This window comes from Myripristis murdjan, chromosome 15 (genome assembly GCF_902150065.1).
Source record: "Myripristis murdjan chromosome 15, fMyrMur1.1, whole genome shotgun sequence".
Lineage (NCBI taxonomy): Eukaryota > Metazoa > Chordata > Actinopteri > Holocentriformes > Holocentridae > Myripristis > Myripristis murdjan.
In genome coordinates, this window is record NC_043994.1 from 11,486,413 (window position 1) to 11,512,444 (window position 26,032).

At 40.8% G+C, this 26,032-nt stretch overlaps 1 protein-coding gene across 1 annotated transcript in view; it reads left to right on the forward strand.

Moving 5' to 3' along the window:
* Positions 1 to 26,032, forward strand: part of kcnq5a (potassium voltage-gated channel, KQT-like subfamily, member 5a) — a 106,565-nt gene that overhangs the window by 78,986 nt on the left and 1,547 nt on the right. The window contains exons 6-14 of the mRNA XM_030071074.1: positions 1,513 to 1,623; positions 2,734 to 2,829; positions 5,950 to 6,038; positions 14,932 to 15,173; positions 16,312 to 16,420; positions 20,776 to 20,907; positions 21,402 to 21,518; positions 23,724 to 23,837; positions 25,121 to 25,247. Of these exons, the coding sequence (XP_029926934.1) occupies positions 1,513 to 1,623; positions 2,734 to 2,829; positions 5,950 to 6,038; positions 14,932 to 15,173; positions 16,312 to 16,420; positions 20,776 to 20,907; positions 21,402 to 21,518; positions 23,724 to 23,837; positions 25,121 to 25,247 (1,137 nt within the window). The remainder of the gene's footprint in view (positions 1 to 1,512; positions 1,624 to 2,733; positions 2,830 to 5,949; positions 6,039 to 14,931; positions 15,174 to 16,311; positions 16,421 to 20,775; positions 20,908 to 21,401; positions 21,519 to 23,723; positions 23,838 to 25,120; positions 25,248 to 26,032) is intronic.

The following is a 26,032-nucleotide window of genomic DNA, read 5'->3' on the forward strand; positions in this document are numbered from 1 at the left end:
TCCCTGTTTTTTTCCCTGTTTTGAAGTTACAAGTCAATGAAACACAGTGAAGTTTGAAAGGCTTTCATTAGTTTAAGGGTCTTAAAACCTTTCCAGACCATCCATGTCATCCTTCAATTCCAAGAGAAAACGTAAAAGCCGCCAAAATCTCAGGTATGTGTTTTTGTACCAAACAGTGAAACATTCCCATTTGCAGTTTCATCGACAACTTTAATGACACATTTAATGACAAGTCAGCAGGACAGGGCTTCCAAGTCACCCTCGGCTGCTCATGTCCCACCGGTATCTAGCAACCCATCACACCTTGAAAGCTTTGAAACAAGCAACACACAAAAATGGCGCAATCAATAAATGTAATTGTCTTCCCCTGTCAGGCGCGACTGGCCTGTTAGACATGGGAACAGCACTCTGTGTTCCCATCTTCCCTGTCCTTGGAGCATCTTTCTTTCTGATAGACGCAAAGAGCTTCTGCAGAAGCTATTACAAGTTTTCGGAGCTTAAGTTTAGCCACAAAAATGTTCCATGTCCATTTGTTCACAAACACACTTTCTACTGGCTAATTTTGTTAAGCAGGAATCACTGTAACACTATAGACAAATAACACTTGCTACTAGATTTCAAAATTAAACTTCACCATCCCTGATATACCCTGTGATATTCTACTCTCTCCGTGCCTTTTCCTTAATATTTTACCTTTAATCTCTTTGACACTGCCGGTCCCATAGTGTAGGTGGAGTTGTCACTGCTGTGTGGCCTGGCTTTGTTCAAACACTTTATTTTGAAGTCTAGCGGTGATCCGACATTTCCAAAGATCCCAGATATGTCCACTTGAATTACAGGGAAATGTGTCTAAAATGATAAACAAGACTAGATACTTTCTATCTGATGTAATGCTGTAGCCGTAAAGCAATAACATCTTAGACTTGAATACTGCATTTAACATAAGTATGAAGTAGCTTCAGTGAAGCGTTGCAACCAGCAGCTACAGAATATGTGTTACGTTGTCATACGGAAAAATGCGGTTTTATTAACTTTGAAGCTGCATAAGGGAAAATCTGATGGAAAATCACAGTTTAAAGAGTTGTTTGTTTTGTGCTTTCTAAAATGCAAAATAATAATGACTTCGAGACGACAATTTGGACTTTTCATCCTTTAAAAATACTTCCATCACAGTCAGAGTTCTGGGCCACGGGTATTGAAGTGTGAACATCTCTCACTGTCCTCCTTCAGCGTGCCGTTAAACACTCACATGGCTGCTGCAGTTAGTCACTCTGAGCTCCAGTAAAACTACTGAAACGGTTCTCACAGGTACTGCAGAGTTACTCACCTGGCAGATCAGTAAGCTAACGTTGTCATGGATACACCGGCCCGACTCATTACACAAAAATGAAATAGACTGCTGGAAAAGACTGTTTTCTTTGTTTGTGCGGTTTGGACATGCTGACACACACTGCACAGCCATTACTCCGATAAAGTCACTGACCTCCTGAGTGTTGACCTCTGACCCCCCAGATCACCTTGACAACCATCGGCTACGGAGACAAGACACCCCAGACCTGGACGGGCCGATTGCTGTCAGCCGGCTTCGCTCTGCTAGGGATCTCCTTCTTCGCCCTGCCAGCTGTGAGTTTCACACACACACACACACACACACACACGCTCATGCATATGGCCCTATTCGATTGTCAGGGATGATCCTGGAACTTTCCATAACCTGGGACTTGCCAGAACCTGTGAAGTTCAGGTTCTGCCCTCTGTTTCCTTTTCCACCACATGGAAACCCAACTGTGAAGGATAGGAGGAGCTTCATAAAAAATCTGAATCTTTATTTTTCTCCACTGTTTGGCTGTGCACTGGATGCCCAGCTCTCCCAAATGCAGTGACATTTTTAAATACTTTTTTTTTTTTTTTCATTTCTAACCTGATGTATAATACTTTAATATAGATCTGTAATATTTTTTTAAACTTTTATTATTAGGAAAGTGTTTCTAAAAGCCGAGTTGAGATCCCATCAAATACTGTAAAACTTCTGAGTCAATCAAAACTGCTTTTTGTGAGATTATAGCCTCTGAGGTTTTTCTCTCAATGTGTTTCTCCTGGTGAGCAGGGGGCAGCCTACCCCTGTTTGTCTCTGCTGCAGTAACAGTCAGCGGCGGTCCGTTTCCCCCGTCACGTCCTGCTCACTGCTCCGAGAGAGCAGCAGCGCTCTGGCTGAGTTACTAGTGTGCCGTTTGTCAAACTGTGCACACCAAGTATTCAAGATAGACACTTTATTCTCCCCTACTAATACTGATCAGGACTTGCACCTGTTAGTACAACTATCAGTTTACACTGAATTGCAGTTTGTTTTTCGCTGGCTGCTTTGTGCTGCCAAGTCACTGCTCGGACCAATCAGACAAAAGCCCCACTAGCTTTAAGTATCACCTCCTGAGCAGGAACTAAATCATGACCCAGGAACTTAACCTGGAACACACATGCACATACACACACGTGCATACACAGACACATTTGCATTTCTCTGTAACTGCCACTGACGATAGGCTACTATATGTACTCTCAAACAGTAATAACCAAAACATATATATTTTTGAAGAAGCTACATTTTTCATTTTATATCTGTCAATTCTTTGCCTGTGTGTGTATGTGTGTGTGTGTGTGTGTGTGTGTGTGTGTGTGTGTGTGTGTGTGTGTGTGTGTGTATGTGTATGTGTGTGTGTGTGTGTGTGTGTGTAGGGCATCCTTGGATCAGGTTTTGCACTGAAGGTGCAGGAGCAGCATAGACAGAAGCACTTTGAGAAGAGGAGGAACCCAGCTGCAAGCCTTATCCAGGTAGACACACACACACACACACACACACACACACACACACACACACACACTGTTCTCTTTTTAATTCTTTTGCAGCAGCTGACATCTATGGACACCTGCTCTCCTTTTTATGTGATAATGTGTGTGTGTGTGTGTGTGTGTGTACCTGAGTTTATCTGTTTCTTTCATTGTGTGTGTGCCCACTCTGCATGTAATACCTCTGCCAATGAATGTGTATATTATGTGTTTTTGAGAGTGTGTGGGTGTGTGTGTGTGTGGACTGTTTTTTCATCTGTCCCTCTATCAAAGTGTGTCTGCACGTGTGTGCTGTGTGTGTGTCTTGCCCATTTCTGGGACGTCAGGGTGTGTAGCTGATGATGACTAACGGTGTGTGAGGCTCGCTGTCCTCTCTCAGATCCAACAGCAACACACACTGCTGGGATTTACGAGCCGTTTCCATAGCGATCATTCCCTGGGCTGACGCCCCTCCACACCGTCGCTCATTCTAATAGACAAGACCAGCAGCATTACTCTCTAATGCACCATAAATATCTGCTGTGTGTGTGTGTGTGTGTGTACTGTGTGTGTGCTGGGTGTCTGTGCATCTCTGTGTGTGTTCTTGTGCATATGTCTCTTTTTTGTGTGTATGCATGCTACTTTCTGTCTGTGTGTGCAGTTCATGTGTGTTGCTCTTTCTGTGTGTGTGTGTGTGTGTGAGTATGTGTCTGTGTGTGTGTGTGTCTGCGTGTTTGACTTCATGTCTAGTTTATGATCTCCCTTCTCCCTTTTTTAGAGATTTTCCATCAAATAAAGCTCATATATTTCTTCCATTTACTTACCTCTTCTTCTCCTCTGCTTTTTATTTTCTGCCTGTCTTCATGAATAATTGGAGGCTGAGGGTGACTGTCTGTTCACTAAACAGCCAGCCTACATTCATTAAATATTATACATTCCTTCCATTCCAAGTCTGAAAACCTATTGGCAATGCAGAAAACCAACACCAAATTCTAGTTAAAAAAAAAAAAAAAAAAAAAAATCATCAGTGTTTATTTTGAGCCACTTGAAGAACCAGATGGGTGGGGCTTACATGATGCCAATTCAAATACTGTCAGGTACATTAAATAATCTAAATCAAACTTTCATCTGCTTTGACCATCTTGCAGGCTCCCTTTGTTATTGTTCTACATATTGAATCCCAACTTTATGATCATTTTCACAGCAACATTTATTCCATGTTTAGATTCTGTGGTATGGAAAGCAACCAAATTTAGGGGGTAAAATAGCTTTCTCTCTCATTTACATACAGTGAACACATAGTATAACAAAGTGCACAATAATTGCAATTCAAAATAATGCATCTGCAACAGACTAATGCTCTGGAAATTTATTCTCTCTGTTGAAATGAATGAAACTCTGTTGGACAATTCTACATTCATTTATTTAAATTTTATACATATTTAACCTCTGAGGGAGCAATTAAGTGTTTGATCTTTTCGTTGTTCCGGTGTATTTTGAACCTGATTGCCGTCTTTCATAATTCATAACTTTTTCCTCAACAGGTGGAAGGAAAGCTAAATATCCTACATGGACCATATTACAATGCTTTCACTCCTCTCCCCCATCTCACGCCACTTTGCATGCTCCAAACCTGTATGTATGTGTGCGTGTGTGTGTGTGTGTGTGTGTGTGTGTGTGTGTGTGTGTGCGCATGTCTGTACCCAGGGCAGGAAATTACTCCAGTATGCAAGCCACCGTTGCCACCAATTAAGCGTATTTCTAGAGCAGGATAAAACTGATGACTGTTTAGTCACTAGAGAAGCTCGGTGACTAATCAACAATATTTACCAGCATTTGGCAGGTGGCTGGTGTTACTTTCCCATCCTGTCTGTACAGAAAGAGTGTTTATAGTGGCTTTGCAGGTGTGTCACAAATCTCTAAGTAACTTTGCCATTCAATACGCCTCAGGAGTTATGTTGGCATTCCTTAGCAGTTTTCATACCAAAAAAATAATTTGTCTACAGGGCAAATGAGGGAGATTATCATAATTCCTTCAAAATATTTGCACATCTCACACCGCAATACAATTGATGTGGTTTAAGAAAAAACAAATTGCTAATGGCCAAGCGCTCAGCCACCTGTGATGACCCAACACACAACTGGAGGTGTAGTGATTCTCCTCCTCTTGATATTTCTGTTGTCTTCATTGATCGAACACAACCGGCCAAAGGAATGGACATATGGTGGCTAAAGTCTAACCAGACATTTTACTCTATATTGCTCACTAGCAGGCTGCTGTAGGGTGATGCTGCACATGTATACAAAACAAGCTCAAAGGCAAAAATGAAACAAGCTCCGTAATTACAGGTCATAAATTCAGGTGCCATTTCAGAGCTCAGATTTCTCAGGCTTGATGTAAGTGACGACATTGAATATGATGCCCTTCATCGTAAATTTTAAGTGTTATAAAAGTATTTGTTGACGTTTTAATGCATAATTTGATGTGTACTTATGCAATCCGTGAAAAAATATTTATATTTTGCTCTGATTGTAGCAATACGTGGAAATTAACGGCTATTTTACCGTCTCTCTTGGGTTTTTTTTTTTTACTGGCCCTGTCATAACTGGAAGCACCACCCTGTGTAATGAAGTGCAGTCACAACGGAGCTAACAGCAGTGATGTTCATGGTGGTGCTCGCTTTTTGTTCGCAAAATAGACTAATTATTTTATTTGTAAAGCACCAGCAGAACTCAGTGGTTCAAATCCCAACTGCTGCTGAAAACATCCAAATGTTAAATGTCAGCTTGTATCATAAAATAATGTGAAAACTCTTGTATTTTCCCTGTAGACAAAATACGTTTAATCTGGAATTCCATATTTGGGCATATGTAATTTGATTTTAGTGTTACATCACACTCCTGAGGCTTCCAATATGTCTGCCAGAGAGAGTGTTACATCTGCTCACAGCCCCCGATTTGTGTGACATGTTCACGTGTATACACCCTCTCTTCTTCTTCACCATGTTTGTGCCATTGCCCCTCTGTTTCTGTGTTGTACCGTATGTGTGCACATGTGTGTTTGTCTTTGTTTTTGTTTGTGTTTATGTGTGCATCCTGTCCATCTCTGCTCCGTCCCCCACCCAGGCGGCTTGGCGTCTGTACTCCACCGACGGCGCCCGTCCCTACCTCAGAGCCACATGGCACCACTACCAAAGCGCCCTCCCCCCCCTCAGGCATGTATCCCCACCACCACCCACCACCCACCACCACCTTCACCCAACCTCCCTCGCCCCACCCCTCCTCCTCCCCGATGCATTGACACAACCTGAAATACTAATCAGCTTTTTCTCCCCCTCCTCCCTCACCTTCCCTCCTTCACATTTACGTTCCTCCTTCGCCTTGTTTTGCTCCCCCACACTTTACCCCGTCCCCTTTTTTTATTTTTCATGTTTCTTTTTTATTTTTCTTCTTTTGTTTATTCATCCTGTCGACTCTGCACGTAGTGTGTCTGGCGTAGTTATGCTGCTGATGAGAACTCGGTTTCCATTGCTACCTGGAAGCCTCATTTGAAGGCGTTGCATACCTGCAGCCCTGCCAAGTAGGTAACAACTTACAGACTTAGAAACATGGCCGCTGCTGCTCAACCCTCCTGCCCGCCTCTCGTCCTCGATTAGCGTGTGCATGCTTTTTCCGTTTTTCCCATCATGTGTCTCTGCTTTATAGTAATTAATTTAGAATGTACTATGTGTATTAACTTTTTCCAATCAGGGAAAATTTGCTTAGTATGCATGCTCTCTGTCAGCAACACCCTCACATTCATACAGTTTCACACATTCACATCTTGCAGCTGCCCTGTACAGCTGCAGTCTTCTATTGCTGGCTACTGCAGTTCATTAGGGTTTATTAGGAAAAGGCTCACTATCCAGCACGCAGTTCATGGAGGGCGATGCATGAGAAGTAACTAATTTCTGTGTCAGAGCAGAAATGCACAGAATACTCACCGTATCATATTAAAGGGACAGTTTACCCATTTTGAAAACTCTGATATTATTTCACTTCCCACCCAGCTGTCATGTAGGACAGTAGTGGTGCTATCTTCCTCTCATTGTTACTGAGTGCTCGATACTGGCTGGATGCTCCAAATGCTAACTGTTAGCCTCCTGCCATTGAGATGGACTTCCCCCCAGCTAACACTCCTGTATTTTAGGTGATCAAATGATATGTTATATTCTATACAATATAGTAAATTTATAGGAATTTATTTATCTAGTGACAATGGTACAAAGTCATATTGTACAACTAAGAGTTACATGACATAGGCTACATGCTGCTTTAACATTATGAATTATTAGTGACAGGACTTAATACAGATTCATAGCTTAGCATACATGCTTGATTGCTTCAGCATATACCCAGGATAAACATGAGCAAATGTGGAAGGCTTATTAGAGCATATTACTATATTAGTTTGCTATCCCTGTTTTCAGGCATATAGAAAATACACACACACGCACACACACACACACATACACACACACACCAATGCACTGTGCATCCCTGCCACCCAGCGCTTTTTCTCTCACCTCAGTGCGTATGGCTAAAGTTTGCATGTGCTTGTAAACACTTTCTCGAACAATTCGCTTTCTCGACCTAAAGTTTCTTGCTTCTTACTGTCTTTTGGCTTGACGCCTCCCATATCCATTAGTGGAAACGTCTATAATGCTATTTTAATCCCCTGGAATACTGATTTCTCTCCCTTTGTCTCCCCTTCTACATCCCACTAACCCCTGAAGGAAAGAACAGGGCGAGACAACTTACAGGTTTGTACGACTCTCAGCGCATCCCCCAACACACACGCACACACACACACACACACACACACACACACAAACTCAATAATTATGACATTACATAACTGAAGTTTTGGGTTTTGTTTTGTTTTTTGTTTTTTTCTATTGTAGATGTATCAAATAATGATTTTATACCATATCTTTTGTCTGAAGTACATTTGTGCTGTATCCGAATGGTTGATGTATGAACTAGAGATTACAATGAGCAGGGCACATTTATTGATCATTTGGTTGGCTGCTTGATTGATTGATTGATGGACTGATTGATTGATTGATTCGTGGGTTGTTGGTTGGATGGTTGGTGGCTTGCTTTATTGATTGGTGGACTGGATTGGTTTACAAGGTTGACATATTCTGCAGTTTTGGATTAAAGTTTATTTGCAACTAGATGATACTAATCCAAAATGTGATCATGTAGTCAGTGTGGCAGAGCAATAACCTCTTTATAAATTCTTCAAGTACAGGTCATGCCTCTTACTTTTATTATTGATTCTAAAAAAAAGTACATCGTTTCAAAATGTCCATTAATCACTTTGCTCATCTGAGTTATATTATTAGTTAGTTATATTTCAGATAATGAAAATAATGTCTTTCAAATCACATCAAATGCATGCATATAACACCAGTGTTAGGCTGTACTTCAAACACTGACTTTATATAGACACTTTGAAGTTGCACCACAAATCTCCTTTTGCTTCTGGCACCATCATAGACGGACATTAGAAAATTAGCACTGTGCAAATAATGCCTAAAAGGCCTATTGGGCGAGAAATAGAAGGAGACGTAAAAAAGAAAGTAATGGTTTAAGTGCAGTTCCATTCAGTAATGTTATATTTAAAGTGAATTGACTTACAAAGTAGTGTCTTAGAGTGAAGTACCATACAACGTGTAGGCTGCTAGAATTAAGTTGGTTTGAAATACAAAGGACACACAACAAATACAGCAAATGTAACTGTACTTGTATAAAATCAAACTACTTCCTGTACCATTTTCCCTCTTTCTTTTTAAATCTTCACCGTTATATCTCCCCCTCACTCTTTACTCTTTCTTTTTCTCTATCAGTCTTTTTTTCCTTTCTCAACAACTACTTTTTCTCTCTGCACTTGACTCTCAGGCAGGGTAGAGCAAATTTTTTTTCTGTCTTTGCTGAGTTAAGATGAGTGTGTGCCTATCTGTGTGTGTGCGTGGGTGTGTGTGTGTGTGTGTGAGTGTCTGCAAAGACAGGAGTCTGTACCATGTCTGTACCATGACGCACTTTTTCCATTGGGATGGTATTTATATAACTCATCAAACACAAGTCTAGGAGAGAGAGAGGGGGAGAGGGAGAGGGAGAGAGAGAGACAGAGAGAGAGGGAGGTAGAAAAAGGGAAGGAGAGGAGAATACTAGAAAGAGCAAAAGAGGGAACTAGAGAGAGAAAGGGATGAGTTATGGGGAGAGAAAGAGAGAGAGAGAGAGATTTGTGAGTTTAATTATACTAGAATGTTACTGCTTTTACAGTGCAGCGCTTCTTTGGCAACATTTGGGGGCCTTATGTTGTGCTAGCAGCTTTTTAGGCATTTAGATTTAAGACAGCCAAGCACACATATACAGAGACTAATCCATACGCTAAGTAACACACACACACAAGCAAATATGCTTCTCATCCCCGAACAAAACTACATTTAATTAATTCTCGGTGTATCCACAGCAGCATTCATCCCTCAGAAATCCCTCCAACTCTTTAACAGCGCTGCATTTAATTATGCTTTCCTTTCTTAGAAATGTTTGCTGTGGCTAAGCCAATTTACACTTATGAAATCATAATTATGACAAGCTTTACACGCTGTTTATGCCCTTAATTTTCCTGTATAATTGGATGTTCCCTCTACTGCAAGGGCGCATGTCAGGCCGTGTTATTAGTGGTTTTACTGACTGCTGGCTGTTGGGCGGCAGTAGGTGCCGTGGTAAAGGCCTGGTGGTTTTTGTCTAAGCAGACTTGTAAACACCACGAGCAGTAAACATTAGACGCACCACAAAGTGTTACAATGGGCAACATGCTGAGAATATGTGAGCTGAGGACTGGTAATGAGAGGCCACATGAAATGAGGGATAATAAGAGTTTAACTGGGAGTGTATGTGTGTACGGTATTGGGAGGGTGGATGGGTAGCGAGTGTGTGTGTGTGCTTTTGTGTTTGGAGGGATAGTTTGTGTGTTTATGTGTGCCTGTGTCCATCAAGAAGGGAAGGATTCAGCGTGCGGTGTGTGCATATGTGTGTGTGTATGTGTTGTGAGTATTAGTGTGTAGTCAAAGGGAGGGCAAGCTATGACCTCAAGTCAGTGATAATCACTTTTAGCGAATAAAAATAAAAATAAATCATATTAAGAAAATAATGATAATTTATGCTTTTCATTGAGTCATAATGGAACAACAATTTAGGGCCTTTTGCTCCCTTATTTTGTTTGCATTTTCTTTTGAAGCAGGATATTGGGGTGGGGCATAAAAAGTGTAAACCAATGGGATATGAGTTCAGGACACAGAGGCAGTTTTTGTTAATGGGGGTTGGTGGGGCAGGACTTTTCAAAAAAGTTTTGTAGACTATTTAAAATTGGGTGAAAAGGTCATTTTTTCATCTCTGTCTAACTTTGAAGCATAACTGCGGCCATTTGGACCCTATTTGGCCATAATTTTTGCCATACATGACCATTGTACCTTCACCATTTCAAATAGTGCCGGAGCAACAGAGGCAAAGACGTCTGGCAACAAGACGTCAACGTTTTATTTATTTATCATAATCATCATCATATGTTCTTCTGCTGTGTCTGCTGACTTCGGTTCCTCAAAGTCCAGTTGCGACATCTACCAGTCTGGCCAGAGAGAGAGTATCTGGGCAACAAAGTCGCTGCTTCTGTCAGCGCATGGGTGTTTGCCCATGTGTTGCTCTCTAACACTGTCTTAATATACCAGTGGAAACTCCAACAGTTAAACCCTATCAAGCCCAAAACATTTTTTTCAACATACTGATACTCATGTTGAAGTAGAACATGCACATATTTAACTTTAACTTTATCCAACACCTGAACTTTCAAGACGTTGGCCACTGTCAACTGGAAATGATTGGAAAACAGGGTCCAGGTTGAAAATGGTTGCAGTTACAGCTTTAAAAGAACCTCATATAACTTAGTTGATGGTATTTATTAAACTAGGTACTATGTCACAGAGATTTATGTCAATGTAAAAAGGTAGGTAAACCTGAGTGTGTGTGGGTTTACGCTCCACTACACCCCTGTTCAAACCCTTCCATCCTTCTTTAAAATATCCCACTCTGTAATTGAATGTTTTGTCTGTGTTTAAGCATGGATGGCAGAGACTTTCTCTCCTCCTTCCTCTGTTCAACGTCTCTGTTAACTTCCTTCCTCCCTTATCTCTCCCTCTTCATCCACTCCTCCATCCATACCTACTTCACTCTAGTAAGGGTCTAAGTAATAGGAGGCTCTTCCGACGGTATACCAATCGGAAATATAGGAGGTACCTACTACCCAGCATCCTTTCTGCCTGGCCCTCAGCCCAGTGACCAATGGGAATGACTGACTAACAGCACACTTTACCTCCTTCCTGAACTCCCGTTCTTCCCTTCAAAGATTTTGTCTGAGAAGACTACTGCTGCCTGTTGCTTGTTGAATGTGACTGAGAAATTGTTACCCAGATCGAGACTAAAGGGGAATTCCACTGAAACTGACATTTTAGGATGTTATCCTGCAAAGACTCAACATATTTCTCAAATGATTTAACCTCCGTCTTCACAAAATTGAGAAAAATGCAGTCCTATCATTGTTGGATTTTCCAACTCCATATTGAGGGTCTATACTTATGAAACAAATATGATGGTCATCATGGTTTGCATTTTTCTCCATTCATGCAACTCAATAAAATTAAACTAAAATGAGATTCAAAATGCATTAAACGACCAAGTACAAAAACTAGAGTTGAAATTCCCCTTTAAATCCCATTTTAAATTCCTCTTTTTTTTCCTAATCCCTAAGTGCTCCTGTGGCCATGCTCATCCAAAAACCCAACCCATCCTCGCTGGAAACCACTGTGGATCCAGCCACATGAATATCTGTTTTCTCACTTGCATTCCTCATTAACAACCATTGACCAGATGAATTTCCTGATTCATGGCATCACTGGTGGCTTCCTGCGAGGAAACATCAGGGAGGCTGTTTGAGCTACTCAGCCTCAAGCACTGTGACTGGATGATTGATCAGGCTACATGCTGTGGCCTGGGTATTCGTGACTTGTAGTGATGTTGACAGCACCATATTGACTCCCAAAGTGGTGTCTTAGCATAACTACAAATTATACAGCAAGCAACCTTGAACAAGCCAGTGTCTCACCACACTTCCGAAGAAAAGGAAAGATTTAACAACACTACAGTCTGCAAATAAACTTCATCTTGCATCTGTTCGTCTGTTGATTCATGATATCCCGAAACATCATGTTCATAATCTGTCCCGATGTCATGTTTTGGCACTGAAGAAAGAGGAGTGAATTATTTAATCAGATGCCAGTGGTAGGCACTTCAATCGTTCCTTGTGAGAGTCAAAATGAGAGTCAGTATGGTTGAGTCTACAGAATGGCATTGTCACTGCACAGTCATGAATAATACATATGAACCCATGTGAGAAAAACAGCCAGGCCCACAATGCACAAAATTCAAATGGTCATCTGATTCATCCCCAAACATGTAGAACAAAAAAAAAAAAAAAAAAAAATCATTTCATGTGCCTGGATCCAGGTTACTTGAAAACACCCCCAAGAACATTCATTCATACCCTGTGCCATTGTAGACCTTTTATTACTTATTTCCTGCATACGGCTGCACTCCTGTTAGAATGCTCCTGAACTGTTGCGAGAGAAAAAAAATCATCCATTTTGTCCATCAGAGAATACAAAGAATGGTCTGGAGAGCAGTATTTTGAAAGATTATGGTTGTGTTATAGAAGAACTACTCCGTTCTATCCACAATTTAAAAAAAAAAAAAAAAAGAATAGACAGCAGTGATTGTTTCTGTACTAGTGGAGATAGTTGCAGGATGCAGTAGATGCAGAATGGGGAACACCATCACACTTGCTTAGAGTATCTAGTTCCTCCTTCAAAACTGGTCAACCAACAGCTCCAAGATTGTGCAGGATTTAACTCCAGGCAAACAGTAAGCAGCTGATTTTACTAATTAGTCCAATAGTGTTTGGTTGTAATGGAAAGCCGCTGATTTCTGGTCCTCTGTGGCACTAAGTTGCCCACCACTGACCTTGACAAATCAATCCGATAGCCTTTACTGTATTCCTTTTAGCGTTTTAATCTTGTGCCTCACCTTGTTGCCTGCTGCTGTAGAATTGTTGCCGATTTGTGTTACCTAAAATATTATGTTATTAAAAGACACACGAGACCGCACATTTTCTGTGTCTGTACATCCACTGTCCTTCCACGCGGTGAAAAATAAGATCAGGCAGTCCAGTCCAATTTAAAAACTGATATCCAGGCAAGATCATGAGGTTGGGAAAAGTACAGAATTTCGGCACAGGGAATGTGTAGGAACCCTACGTCTCTGACTTGTCTACTGCATTGCATGCTGGTGCATCTGCCATGCCAACATCATTGTTTACTACAGTGGGTCTCTCATAGGTCAAACTTTTTCAACATATCCCCCTGGTTGACATGTAGTAAAAAGGATGTTTTCAAAGATGTTTTTTTTTTTTTTTTGTCACTTTTCTAAAGTGGCTGTTGTTATGTGTCAGTTATTTAACCCTTTGGCGCATAGCGGTCACTACAGTGGACAGCTGTTTAAAGTCATTTTCTCCTAAATGCAATGGTTTCTATAGTGGAATTGCTGCTAGCTGCTAGAATGCTCTCTGCTGCTCCCCCCCATTGAGTTTTATGCAGAGACTGTCAATTCTTGTTGCTGAAAACATATTAATACTAGTATCATGACATGGTAATACCAGTCCTTCATCCTTAAAGAAGTATGGAGACTCACAAAAGTGTTCATGCCCTAAGAAGAGTAAAAACACATAAGAAAAAAATCTGGACTCAGGCTTTCATAATTCATGCATCAAAGGGTTAAACTTGAACATTGTCAAGACAACTGGTAGCCTGTATTTGTAGTGTTTGTCAAAATTATGACACATTTCCGATAAACCCTCACACAGATGTTTCTGTTTGGCTTTGCTAAATAGGTTAACATGTTGGAAGTGATTTTTTTTTTTCCCATCAGCCTTTCATTCCTTCCACCATCGGCTATTGCAAGAAACTGAAAGCTTTCAATGTGTTTGTGCTGGAAGAACAGCACCCTCCTCCAGTTTTGTGCCATAAAGCAATCCAGCCGATTAATTTGGAGGCAATGTGAGGCAAAATACAATGTAAATGGTAGAGGCCACCAGTCTTCTTGGCGATGTTCAGATTTGTTAATGATGATTATACCAACGTCTCAAACTTAAAGGGATAGTCCCCCCATTTTGAAAAATTAGATATTATTTCACTTACCTGTTATGTAGGGCAGTCATATCATAGAAATAAAGAACATTAGCTGGGAGGAAGTCCACCTTATTGGTGAGCATTTGGAGCATCCAATCAGTATCCAGCACTTAGAAACAATGACTGCTCTCCTACATAACAGCTAGTGGGTAATTTAAATAATATTTCTTTATTCATTTTTGTCAAATCGTTTGAACTATCCTTTTAATGATTTACTGACCATTGTACACATGTAGCTCCTTTAAAATTGCTCTAAGTTAGTTTTGTGTGAATAAATGATGTAGCCAGTGTATTACAGGTCAGCAGTGGACAAATAAAGGTGACAGCAGGTCAGGATGCAACACAGTGAGTTTATTTTGGTGGCTTAGAGGGCAGTCCGGCTTTGTTCTGGGTGTTTTTTGGCATGTCAGTTGAATGGATGATGTTTAGGCTGAAGGAAATGACAGAGCGCGGCCCTGTGTCTGCGCTCTGAACTCTTCTCAGTCTCCGAGGGGAAATAGGTGCTGACAGTATCCCCTTTTCCTCTTTCTCTTTGTCTGTGTGTGTCTCTCTATCAACTCCAACCTGTGCCACCCTCTCTTTGTCTTTCTTTATGTCTCTTTCTATCAACCCCAAACCATCACATTCTCATTCTTCCTTTGTCTCTGCCTCTATATATCAACCCAATTCCACCTACCATCTCTTTTCTCTGTTCTCCATCCTACACACTCTCCCCAACTATTCCTCTCTCTTTCCTCCTCTTGATCTCTCTCCCTCCCTGCAGTCAGAAGTTGAGTTTTAAGGAGCGTGTGCGGATGGCGAGTCCTCGTGGTCAGAGCATGAAGAGTCGACAGACGTCCGTCAATGACCGCCAGCGCTGTTCCCCTGGCAACGAGGTGGTGGGAAGCACTGAGATGACAGGCGGGAGCCCAGCAAAAGTACAGAAGAGCTGGAGCTTCAACGATCGAACACGATTTAGGCCGTCGCTGAGGCTAAAGAGCCAGCCGCGAACCGCTGCCCCTGATGGTGAGTGGGTTGGTGTGTGTGTGTGTGTGTGTGTGTGTGTGTGTGTGCGTGTGTGTGTGTGTGTGTGTGTGCGTGTGTGTGTGTGTGTGTGTGTAAAAACATGCCTGTACTGCACCAGTGGAGAGTGGACTTGAGTGTGTCAGTTCAATGGCCATTATTTGAATGACCTCTTTCAATATAGCAACAAAACATCACACCTGACCTCTGACCCCTTTCAACACTGTACAATGTATGTGTGTGTGTGTGTGTGTGTGTTTCAAGAGTTTAGCCTACACACTACCTCTGATAGTGATTGTATGTGTGTGTGGGTGTGTGTTTGTGTGTAGAGGGCTTTGCTATATTTATTTCAGTAAGTACATATAAAGACTTTTGTCCCAAAAAGTTACACCTACTCGTACAAAATGATTCACTGCGCAAAATTTTAAAAACACGATGGTGCTTTTAAAGAAGCACTGCAGCCCTAACAATTTTAGAGACTGGGCCCTCCTCACATACTTGCAATATAAAGTTTAAGAGAAAAGGAAAGAGATTTTGGGTAATGATCTATCTAACAGCCTGTCTGTACTCTGACTCTCAGTTTGAACATGTTCCCTTTTCTAGGAAGCAAGAATTTATTTAAACGTGTGCTTCTAAAATTGTGCCTGTGCACCTGTTTTTCCCTCCACATTGCCTAGAAACTTCTATTATAGTTATAGATGAAATTGCTGACTGGTTTTAATAGCACCTCAGTTTCTCGTATTCCCCTATGTCATTTATCCAAGCACATTTTATAATCTTGCATATACGGTATATCATCCACTCTTTCCTTTTCTCTCTCCTTCTCTTTCAATCTCTCTCCTTTTTCCATGTCTGTTTCTCTCTGTCTCATAATTATCGACAGTGTTAAGGATATATAGACCCTCTTCTCTCACCTCCCTCAGCTGAGCTGGCAAAACGCTGCCCATTCCCAAAGCATTCCCAGTCCAAGCCAGGCATAAATTCTCACCCGCTAAATGCCAAAAGAGTATCAGTTTGAAACATTCTTGGAGATTCCTGTCAAGACCCGCTATGCAGAATGTGTTTTATGCATTTTAAGACTGGAAACAATTTTGCACGGTGCTACATTTATTGATGAAATAGCGGTCTGTCTGTCTCCCAGTGGACACAGGCATGGGCACAGAGGATTCCTTCGACGAGAGAGGATGCCACTGCGATGTTACCGTGGAGGACCTGTCTGCGGCGCTCAAGGCTGTCATCAGGGCTGTCAGGTGAGCCCCTGTTGTGCCTGAATTTTACATTGGAGGCCTTCTTTACCTGAAACTCAAATTCCTAGACGACTGGAATTAAAAGGAACTAGTAAGAGACATGATTAAAACTTTACAGTCAAGTGTCTCAAGATAGATGCATGGCCCATATAATTTTCAAATGCTCCTGTATATATTGACCTTTTTCAAAGCAGCCATTTTGTCATGAAATAGCAGTGTAAACACAGATGTTACTGATGACATTAATGAAGGTTCTGCTCCATTTAGGTCGAACAGAGCCAGGGTCCTGGTTTTGTTCATGCTGGCTCGCTGGAAAGAATCTGCCCTACTTAAATGGAACAGAACCGTAATTAATGTCATTAGTAACACCTGTTTTTTACCTGCTATTTCATGCCAGAAAGGCTGCTGTGAAAAATGTCTATTTTTGCATGCAAGCGAAGGCCAATATCTGCGCACAAATGTACCCAATTTCCCTAAATCTGCATTAATCCTACTTTCAAAACCTAGTTAGCTTCCTGATAAGTAGTTGGAAATCCAGAGAGATGTTTCCACATCTTGTGATACGTTCGACATAACTTATGTCCAACTATGCCTTGTTTGACCAGTTTTGTCAGCATTATGTCCATTCCATCATGGTTTGGGGCGTTGGTAATAAATTAGCCATACTCCACTAACATTGCAATCTCCTGCCTCGGTTTTTGTGTCTGAGGGGAACACATTTTCAACATTGTGTCATGACAGTTTCCAGTTTGGTCTTGTACCCAAAGCAAAGAGGATTCTTGGGGTGGGAATTCAGGTCAAAGTGAATTAACAAGTGAGCTGCTACCCATACTAGACTAGACCTATTAGCTATTTATACAGTGGCCATAACTCTTTTATTTTATAGAAATTGAATAAAAGGTGGTGTTATATCCATATTTCGCATTGTTATTAGGAAAAAGCAAATCCAACCTTTTCATACATGGCACATTTCACCAGTTTTGCACCAAAACGCGTACTAACGCAGCCATTCAAAAACCAAAGGCATATGTCATCAAATCGCACCCAGAGGACCTTAAATATTGCAGCCTCATAGGTCTTCTGATTTTTTTCCAGAATTGATTATGGAAGTAACCAGTGAATGAGCCGTCTCGGTTCCTTCCAGGCTCTGTCAAATTTTAATGGGCTGCAGTACAGACTCTCTGAAGCATTCAAAGACTGTGGAGGAGCGAGGCTGGCTTCAGAGACGAATTCTACTGTGACAGAGTTAATGCTAATGATTTTACATTTTACATTCCTTTAATGTCAAATGTGACAATTTGTAGATGCAAACACCATGAATAAACATATTATTGATTTGGTGATCCACACTTCTCAGGCTCACTCGTTGCCATTCAGTTCCAAATGGCCTAGAAAACAACTGCAGAAACTATTAACACTGGCAGTAAATATAATCTTTCACTGTAAATGAGAAGCCAACAATCATGTTTAAGGCTCTTGTTTAGGCTCCAAATTCTGTCAACCCATTCAAGCCAAGATACAAACCGAAGCAAGACATGTGTACATTACCTACATTTCCAGTGGTGTGTAGTCCTATATGGGTGCTAGGACACCAACTCTCCTGCAGGTTCAATTGTGAAGTACATCTTCTGATGAAAAATTGTTTTTGGCGTTGTTGTATTGTGTGTGTGTGTGTACACATTTCAGTTACTCTCACATAAATCATTCATTATTACAGAAACATGTGGTGACTAATGAAAAAGCGCTGCCTACGATCTTTGTCTGTGTGCAGAAAGGTCTACTTTTCTTGGCCCGACGACCGTATGTTTGTAGCAAGTTTTTCCTGGTGGTTCCTGATTGGTTGACTGCACGCCAAAAATAACTTGATCTCAGGTGGAAAAATTTATGCCCAACCAATGTTGCCAGATTGGGCAAATTCCTGCCGCAGGGACTACAGGAATGACTTGAAGGTTGTGGTACTGAGGTGATGATTCTAAAGTGAAAGCAGTTGCTATGTCACCACCAAAAGATACTTTTTTAAACGAGTCTAGCTGCTAGCCTCGGCAGCTGGCTCTCTGCAACATCGTACAGCACAAGCCCACAGTCAAAAAGGCCATAGCCCCATCTAGTGGAGAATTCCCACCACACCACCGCCTATTTCAGGTTATTCCAATATCACACTGACTTGACTGAATGCTCGTTGATCTTGTGAGGTAAATTAAACCCCTCCTCTTTCCCGATCAACCATTTTTGATCTTCCATAACCACTGATTGTGAAACCACTATGCGATGTGTGGTGGCTCATTGGACTCGTGACTCCTTTCCTATTTGGTGATGTCATTAATGACCCTCCCTCTTTCCTGAGGAGCCTCTTCTTATTATCTGTATAAGTTGATCCCAAAGTTACATTAATGATAATAATGATTAACCCAGAATGCATGACTGTATGAAAAAGTTTAAAGACTAACACTGGTGTATCTCAGTTTAAATCCACTGGTGTGTTCACAGGCCCAATGTTTTTCTCAATGTTTTTTAAAAAAAATCCATTAAAAACAGTACACACATACATACGGCTGCCTTGGAAAAATGTAATCCATCATTTTGAACAGCACAAGTGATGTTTTTTTTTTCTCAACATCATTTTACAGTGCCATAATAATTGCAGTTACAGTCTTCTACTTACTTACTTACTTCTACTCTGCCAGAATGGAATGTGAAAAGATCATTAATGTTTTCTTTCATTACCATGAATTATCATTCTCTGATAATTGCATCCCAGTCTGCCTTAACTACTTCTGTTTTGCCTTTGTGCTGCTACCAGGATTAACAGAGAGGGAAAATAGTGACAATTCACCCATTAAACATAACAATCAGCTGCATAATTGAGTTAAGATAAGCAGCAAAACACATTATTCAATATGACAAATTACACTTTGTTAGTCAAGGCATCAGCATGTCTCTGCAAGCTGTTTTTAATGTCTTTTTGAAAACCAACAGAGCCTGTGACTATAAGACAAACCTGCAGTAAACGAGCATTAGCTTCAAACAGGGAAAAATAAATTGGTGGGTTTAGCCTTTTTTATTCAGTTTCATAGCCATATAGGTTGAAGTTGCTCACAAATACCTGCCCAATAGAGGTTAAAAATGTGTTTTCTTAGGTCTATCATTTTATTTCACTTTACTGTAACACTCTACATCTCTCCCCTGTTCATATGCGAAAGGCTCCTGAGCAGTGAATGACATTGATGATAAAACACAACAGAACAGCCCTGTGTCCTTCCCTTCATCCAGCCGTACATGTTATGCTTGAACAGACATATTCACACGAAGCTTGTGTTCTTAGTGTCTCAGTACTAGGCTTCACGTTATGTGAGTGTGATTTCCCTCCCTTTATTTTCTTTATTTTCTTCCATCTCACTTTCTGTATCTATATGGGCTTCTGCCCAGAGGGCTCATACGCATGTCCTGAGGGAATTTCCTAGAAACCCAGCAAGGGATTGCTAGAAAGAAGTTTTTTTTTCTTTTTATGTGTGTGTGTGTGTGTCTTCAGCAGACCCCTCTCTGTTACACTGGCACCGGCACCCTGTGAGTGAATGTTTATTCAACTGGCACCCACTGATTCTTTCTCACTCTGTCTTTTCTCAACCTCTCCATGTCTTTCACTAAAATTAAATATGTTTTACAATGGTAATTTTCCAGAACAAAAAAAGTTCTGCGAGATTTAATTTTTTTATTTATTCATTTTTTTGGAAGACATGGCACGACGTTTTTGGTTTGGAAGCAGATATGAGATGCAGGGCCACCCTGCTTTCCCAGGGTGTCAGGTTGAGGGTTCGACACCCCTCCCCGGTAGGGATTGTTATTACAGAGGCTCATTTGTCACTATTTTGTTTCTGTCTTCATCGTGAAGAAAACAGCCAACTGGAGAGAGGCAGGAGCCACTGGGGAACTTAAATGAGCCAATTGTGCAGATCCTCTTACCTGTATCAATATTATTCATCCTGCGGTGGTTCTGCTCACCAAACAGCAACATGGAGAATTACAGTCCTTTTTGGTTTTATTGATTTTACTAGAGGATATGTACATTTTCATTTCCAACGAGACACTCCTGATGATATTTGATATTTGAATAACATTTTCTGTATGTCACTTCAAAAACTGACATGTTTAACCTGGACCCTCCATTAGGTTTACTAAGGTTGCTGTTTCCATCTAGTGGTTGTTTGTAGACATTACACCCTTAGTCATTATTCCGAATCAGAAGCACAAAGAAATATTAGAAACAACTCTCTCTCTCTCTCTCTCTCTCTCTCTCTCTCTCTCTCTCTCTCTCTCTCTCTCTCTCTCTCTCTTACTTTTCTTTGTGTGTGTGTATCTAGGATCATGAAATTCCACGTGGCAAAGAAGAAGTTTAAGGAGACGTTGCGTCCGTATGATGTGAAGGATGTCATAGAGCAGTACTCTGCTGGGCATTTGGACATGCTCTGTCGCATCAAGAGCCTTCAAACTAGGTCAGGTCACCCACACACACATACACACACACACACACACACACACACACACACACACACAAATACACACACCTCTTTTCCTGCTCTATCTTGGTGTGTTTAATGTAATCATAAAAAAATCTTGAATCCGGACTCTCACTGAGCCCATATCAGGTGAGGTCTGGTCTCCTGCTGGTCTGCAGGTGGACAAAGGCCTTTTGAAGCCTCCTGAACAATGATTTTTGACGTGTATTGTATTTTTACTGATGTTAACTGTGACATATTCTCTCTCTGTTTGAGTGTTCTTGAGTCTTGTTACTTTCTGCAACATAATGCAGCTCTGCATCTGTGCTGGGGAGGTTAATTTTGATGCTGTGGTCCTAAAGAAATCAGATATCACTATATATTTTTTTCATCTACCCACCTCTCACCACCAAACTGAGTGGCATTGTTTGTCATTGTGTTTAGTGTGTGTGTCTCTCTCACCCAGTGTGTGTGTGTCCTCTCTCTCCCAGACTAGACACCGTAGTTGGTCCCCCACAGAGGCCCTTCAACAGCCGCGTCAAGACCTTTTCCTCCCCCTCCCTGCATTTATATTACAGCCAGGCCCGGAGAAAACACTCTGCGCCTGGGTCAGGCCAGCCCCTTCATGCTCCACCTGCTTGCTTCTCCCCCACTAACATTACCTAATGTACCTCAGTGCTGTCATCACACCTGGGTTAAACACCCTGCACTCACATGCTACAGCATATATTGAAAACTTAAAACATTAGAAAATTACCTTCAACTGTAGTTTGACCCACAACTTCATAAAAACATGATTCAACAGTATTCAACAGTATAGAGGTCTCAAAGAAGCTCAAAAATTGGATTATGGGCATTATGAAAGAAACCAGAATTTGCCAATAGTGACTTTTTCTATTCATACAAACTGACTACATTTTAATGCAGTGCCCAGATATTTGCTAAAATTAATCCTGACACATAAAAGGTAGTAAAATACCAGTGATAATACTATATATTGTACTTTTAATTTCACCTATTCATGCCATATTGAAAACTGTGATATTCCAGACTAGGGCTTCTTAATACCTCAACTGTAGAGATAGTCTCTTATTGTTATTTTGATGAGGATTATAGCTGCATGTATTCAAACTATAGACCTTGTCTTATTTTTGAAGCCCCAATCCAGAATTTATTTGTCATCGATTCTATATGTATTCACATATAGTTGCTTGATGAGTTTAACCCATCAAGCAACTATAGCAACTAATTGCAGAAAAGCTTTTCTCAGCTTTATAAATGATCATAATTCAGAATCATCACACAAAGAGGCTGACATACATTTGGTTCTCCCATGGAATGTTTTGTCATTCCATTTGAGCATGGAAATAATCTTTAAATACTTCAATCACAAGATGTAAGCAGAGTTGGTAATGGGAGGCCCTGTTTCAACAGAGGGTGTCAAACTGCATTCATGGATTGGGACTTTTAACAAATAATCAAACCTTTCTTTTCAAGAGAGAGTTAATTAATTTATTTTCTTTCAGTCCTAACCTGACTTGGGATTTAGTGTGACTGAGTGTTTTCCTGTTAAATGTGAACTGTGTGATTCACAATAATTTTGCACTGCACTGTAGCTGTAGCTGTTGCGGTGCTGTAGGTGGTGTTAGTGTTACCAGTAGTGCTGCTGGGAAGAAACATAGAGCTTGTTTTCTATATCCGTGTGTGTGCATGTGTGTGTTTGTGTGTGTGTACATGCATACAAGTGTGTGGAGTGCATAAAATGTTAATAGGAGGCTGTAGATACACACAGCACCTGGTTGCTGCAAGGTTCAGTGAATTTGCATTGTAACAATTCTCTATTTATGTCTGTTACTATGACAGATTTATATTCTTAATAGTTTACCTTCCTCTGACAATGATAACAGTCAAATTATGTGGAAGATAATAGGTTATGGCTGATGTCATTGCAGACTAACAAACCTCCACAATTATGAATGGGTGTTTACTTTGTGTTCATGTTCATATAATGAAAACATGCTTTAGGGTAAATTCATAGCCAGGATGTCAGTGTAGGGCCAGACCCAGGGCCATATGTGGCCTGAAAGGTGAGAGGAGACACAGTTTTTAGAGGGGTAGTGGGGGCTGGGTGTAAAAATTTATAACCATTAGCCACTAATTTACAGTATTTTTATATAACCTCACATGATTAAGCAAGCTGAAAAATGACATACATTCATGTGCTGATGTGGAAAGATATCAATATTAGTTGAATAGCAAGGCTATCTTGCTAGTTTGCCTGACCTGCATGGTATGGTGAAAATTTAAAAACATGGAGGCAAACAACATGATAGTTTTCAGAGTAGGTGGAAGATGCTCCCTCATCCCTTGTGGAAATTACACCCATGATTCGATGGATATATCAGGTTATATTGGCCTTTCATTAAATCAGCCAGGCATTTTTTTAGTGACCCATGATGGTCTAAATGCTGTTTCAGACATTTTTCCACCCTGGGAAGACTAAAAATCTGGGAAAAGCACTTAAATCCTTTGACATGAAAATGGCTAAATAAAAAAAAAAGAATATTACCTCAGCAGCATCAGCAGTTTTAGCCTAAAAATGTCAGTCTTGGGCCAAAAAACCCGAGTGGTTGAACCCTTTAGCCAGCTTCTTCCTTTCTGTGTGTATCTATATGCAGATGCTTGGTCAGTGGATGACATCATTTTGCATGTGTGTGTAAAGGTGTGTGTGTGTGTGTGTGTGTGTGTGCGTGTGTGTGTACGTGTGCGTGTGTGATGTGCAGTATCTTACGCAGTCTTTCTCCCACCTCCAGACTGGCCAATGCAGCAGGCTCTGGGCCCAGCCTGAGTAGCCGACCCAGGAACTTGTCCTCTCCTGCCCTGCATTATTATTACAACCACAACAGGAGGAAGCTCTCTGGCCCAGGGTTACTGCTATTTCACTTTACTTAAGTTTGTCATCCCATTAGCTGTGTTAGTTACCTCTGAGGTGACCACTTGTGCCCCTGTGGTCCTTAAAAATTAGCCTGTTAGACAAACCCCATGCAGATTTCATCCTGTTTCCCTTCACTAGATGTGGGAAACCTTGGTGTGTTTGGTGTTTTTTTTTTTTTTTTTTTTTGGTTACAGGCCTAACATGTGCATTAGAGTCTTATGTAGTCTTTGCGGGGTGTTGATCTCTCTTACAGTGTACATGCATGTTGGAGACACAATCGATAAACTAGGTAGTCTGCTTATTCAGCATCGTCCCAGTGCCAGAGGATTTGTGATACCTGATCAGCACTCTAACAACTGGAAGCTTTGGTGAAAGTAGAGAAGACAGTGCTGGCCACAGCTACACTCGTCATTTCAGTGCAATCAGTAGCATCGGATGTAATAATGTGTAGGGGTGTTCACGCTTGGCTTTGAGATGAAATTTATGTCAAACATTTTTATTTCACCCACTTCCTCTCCATCATGCTCTACCCACTTCATCTTTTTACAGTGGAATAAATGAATGCCACAGATGCCAATTATTATCCCATGTAACAGCAGATGGTAATATGAAAAAAGTTCCTCTCAAGTCATATATGATGTTTTACAGGACCTATTAGATGATGAAATTTGCACTAAAATGACAGTAAAGCGTAATGACAGCCAGTGGTTTGTGTGTGTGTGTGTGTGTGATTGATATGGTACTGTAACACCTCATTGCCACGCGGGCAGCTGTAGTCGAATTCACACCATGGAAATAGCTCTACTGTGTTTGCCATATCACTGCTGCCATGTGAAAACCCTTGTAACTCCACCTCCATCATGACATTATTATGACCCTTTATGTGTTGACAAAGCTTCCTATCCCGTGAGCCTATGAAACCCATTCAAAAGTCAGAATCAATGGATATAAATAAAAAAAAAGGGTTTTTTTTTTGTTTTTGTTTTTTTTTGTAGTTCCTTAAAAGCTGATATTTTTGGAGATACAAGGCTTTCATGTAAAAGTAGTAATATAACCATTGATTGGATTGTGTGTTTTACTAACCTGAATCCTGACATGCTTCCTACTGTAGCTGTAGGTCTGTTCCCTGGTTTGGGATAGCCTGAGACAAAGCTTTGGTGCCTGGTTAAAACACAACTGCAATTTTACTCCAATTTATTAAATCAGGTGTGTGTGTGTGTGTGTGTGTGTGTGTGTGTGTGTGTGTGTGCGCGCATGTGTGTGTGTGTGTATCAGGGTGGACCAGATCCTGGGAAAAGGCCAGATCTCTGTGGATAAGAAGATGCGGGACAAACTGCACTCTGATGGAGACTTGCTAGAGGACATGAGCATGCTGGGACGAGTGTGTAAGGTGGAAAGACAGGTGAGTAGTGAGTGAGTGCGTGTGTGAGGGTGAGGGTGTCAGAGGTAAAGAGACACTGACACAGAGACAGAACAGGAGAGAGACAGAAAAGTATATTCAACTCATATTTCAATCTTAAATATGCATTTATCTAATACACAACATAGGACTAAAAGCGTAGGTTTAATCATAGTATTATCAATATATATTTAACAGTTAGTAGATACCTTCACAGTGACTCTCAGAGATAATGGTTTGGCATGCTAGTTTCAATTATTTATCCTTTTTTCAATATAAAATTTGGGAAATATTTGGGGAACAATGGATTATGAATGGATTACGAAAAACTGTATCAGTTATTTAAACAAGTTGGTGCATGAGTGAGTCATGAAATATGCAACACATTTTCCGCCTAAAGTTCCGCTTAAGCAGCTACAAAGAAGAAAACATTTTTCCTATATTGTATGACAATGTCACATACATATTGTGTATCTGCTGGTTGCAACGCAGATACACAATATGAGTGAAATATTTAAACTCAAGATGCCATTGTTTTTTGGCAGCAGCTTTACATCAAATAGAAACAATCCAGATGTCTTGTGAATAATCTTTTTCACATTTCCATTTGCTTCCGCAATTTTCATTTAGTAATGAGCAGCATATGAGATTACTCAACTTGAAACAGGATGAGGAATTTATTGAGCAATGGACAATTGTGGGAAATATACTGTAAAATGTAAAAAGTCACTTTGTATTACCAAAAACACACTGGTCATTCTTGCAAATATACCCACAGTGTACATGTT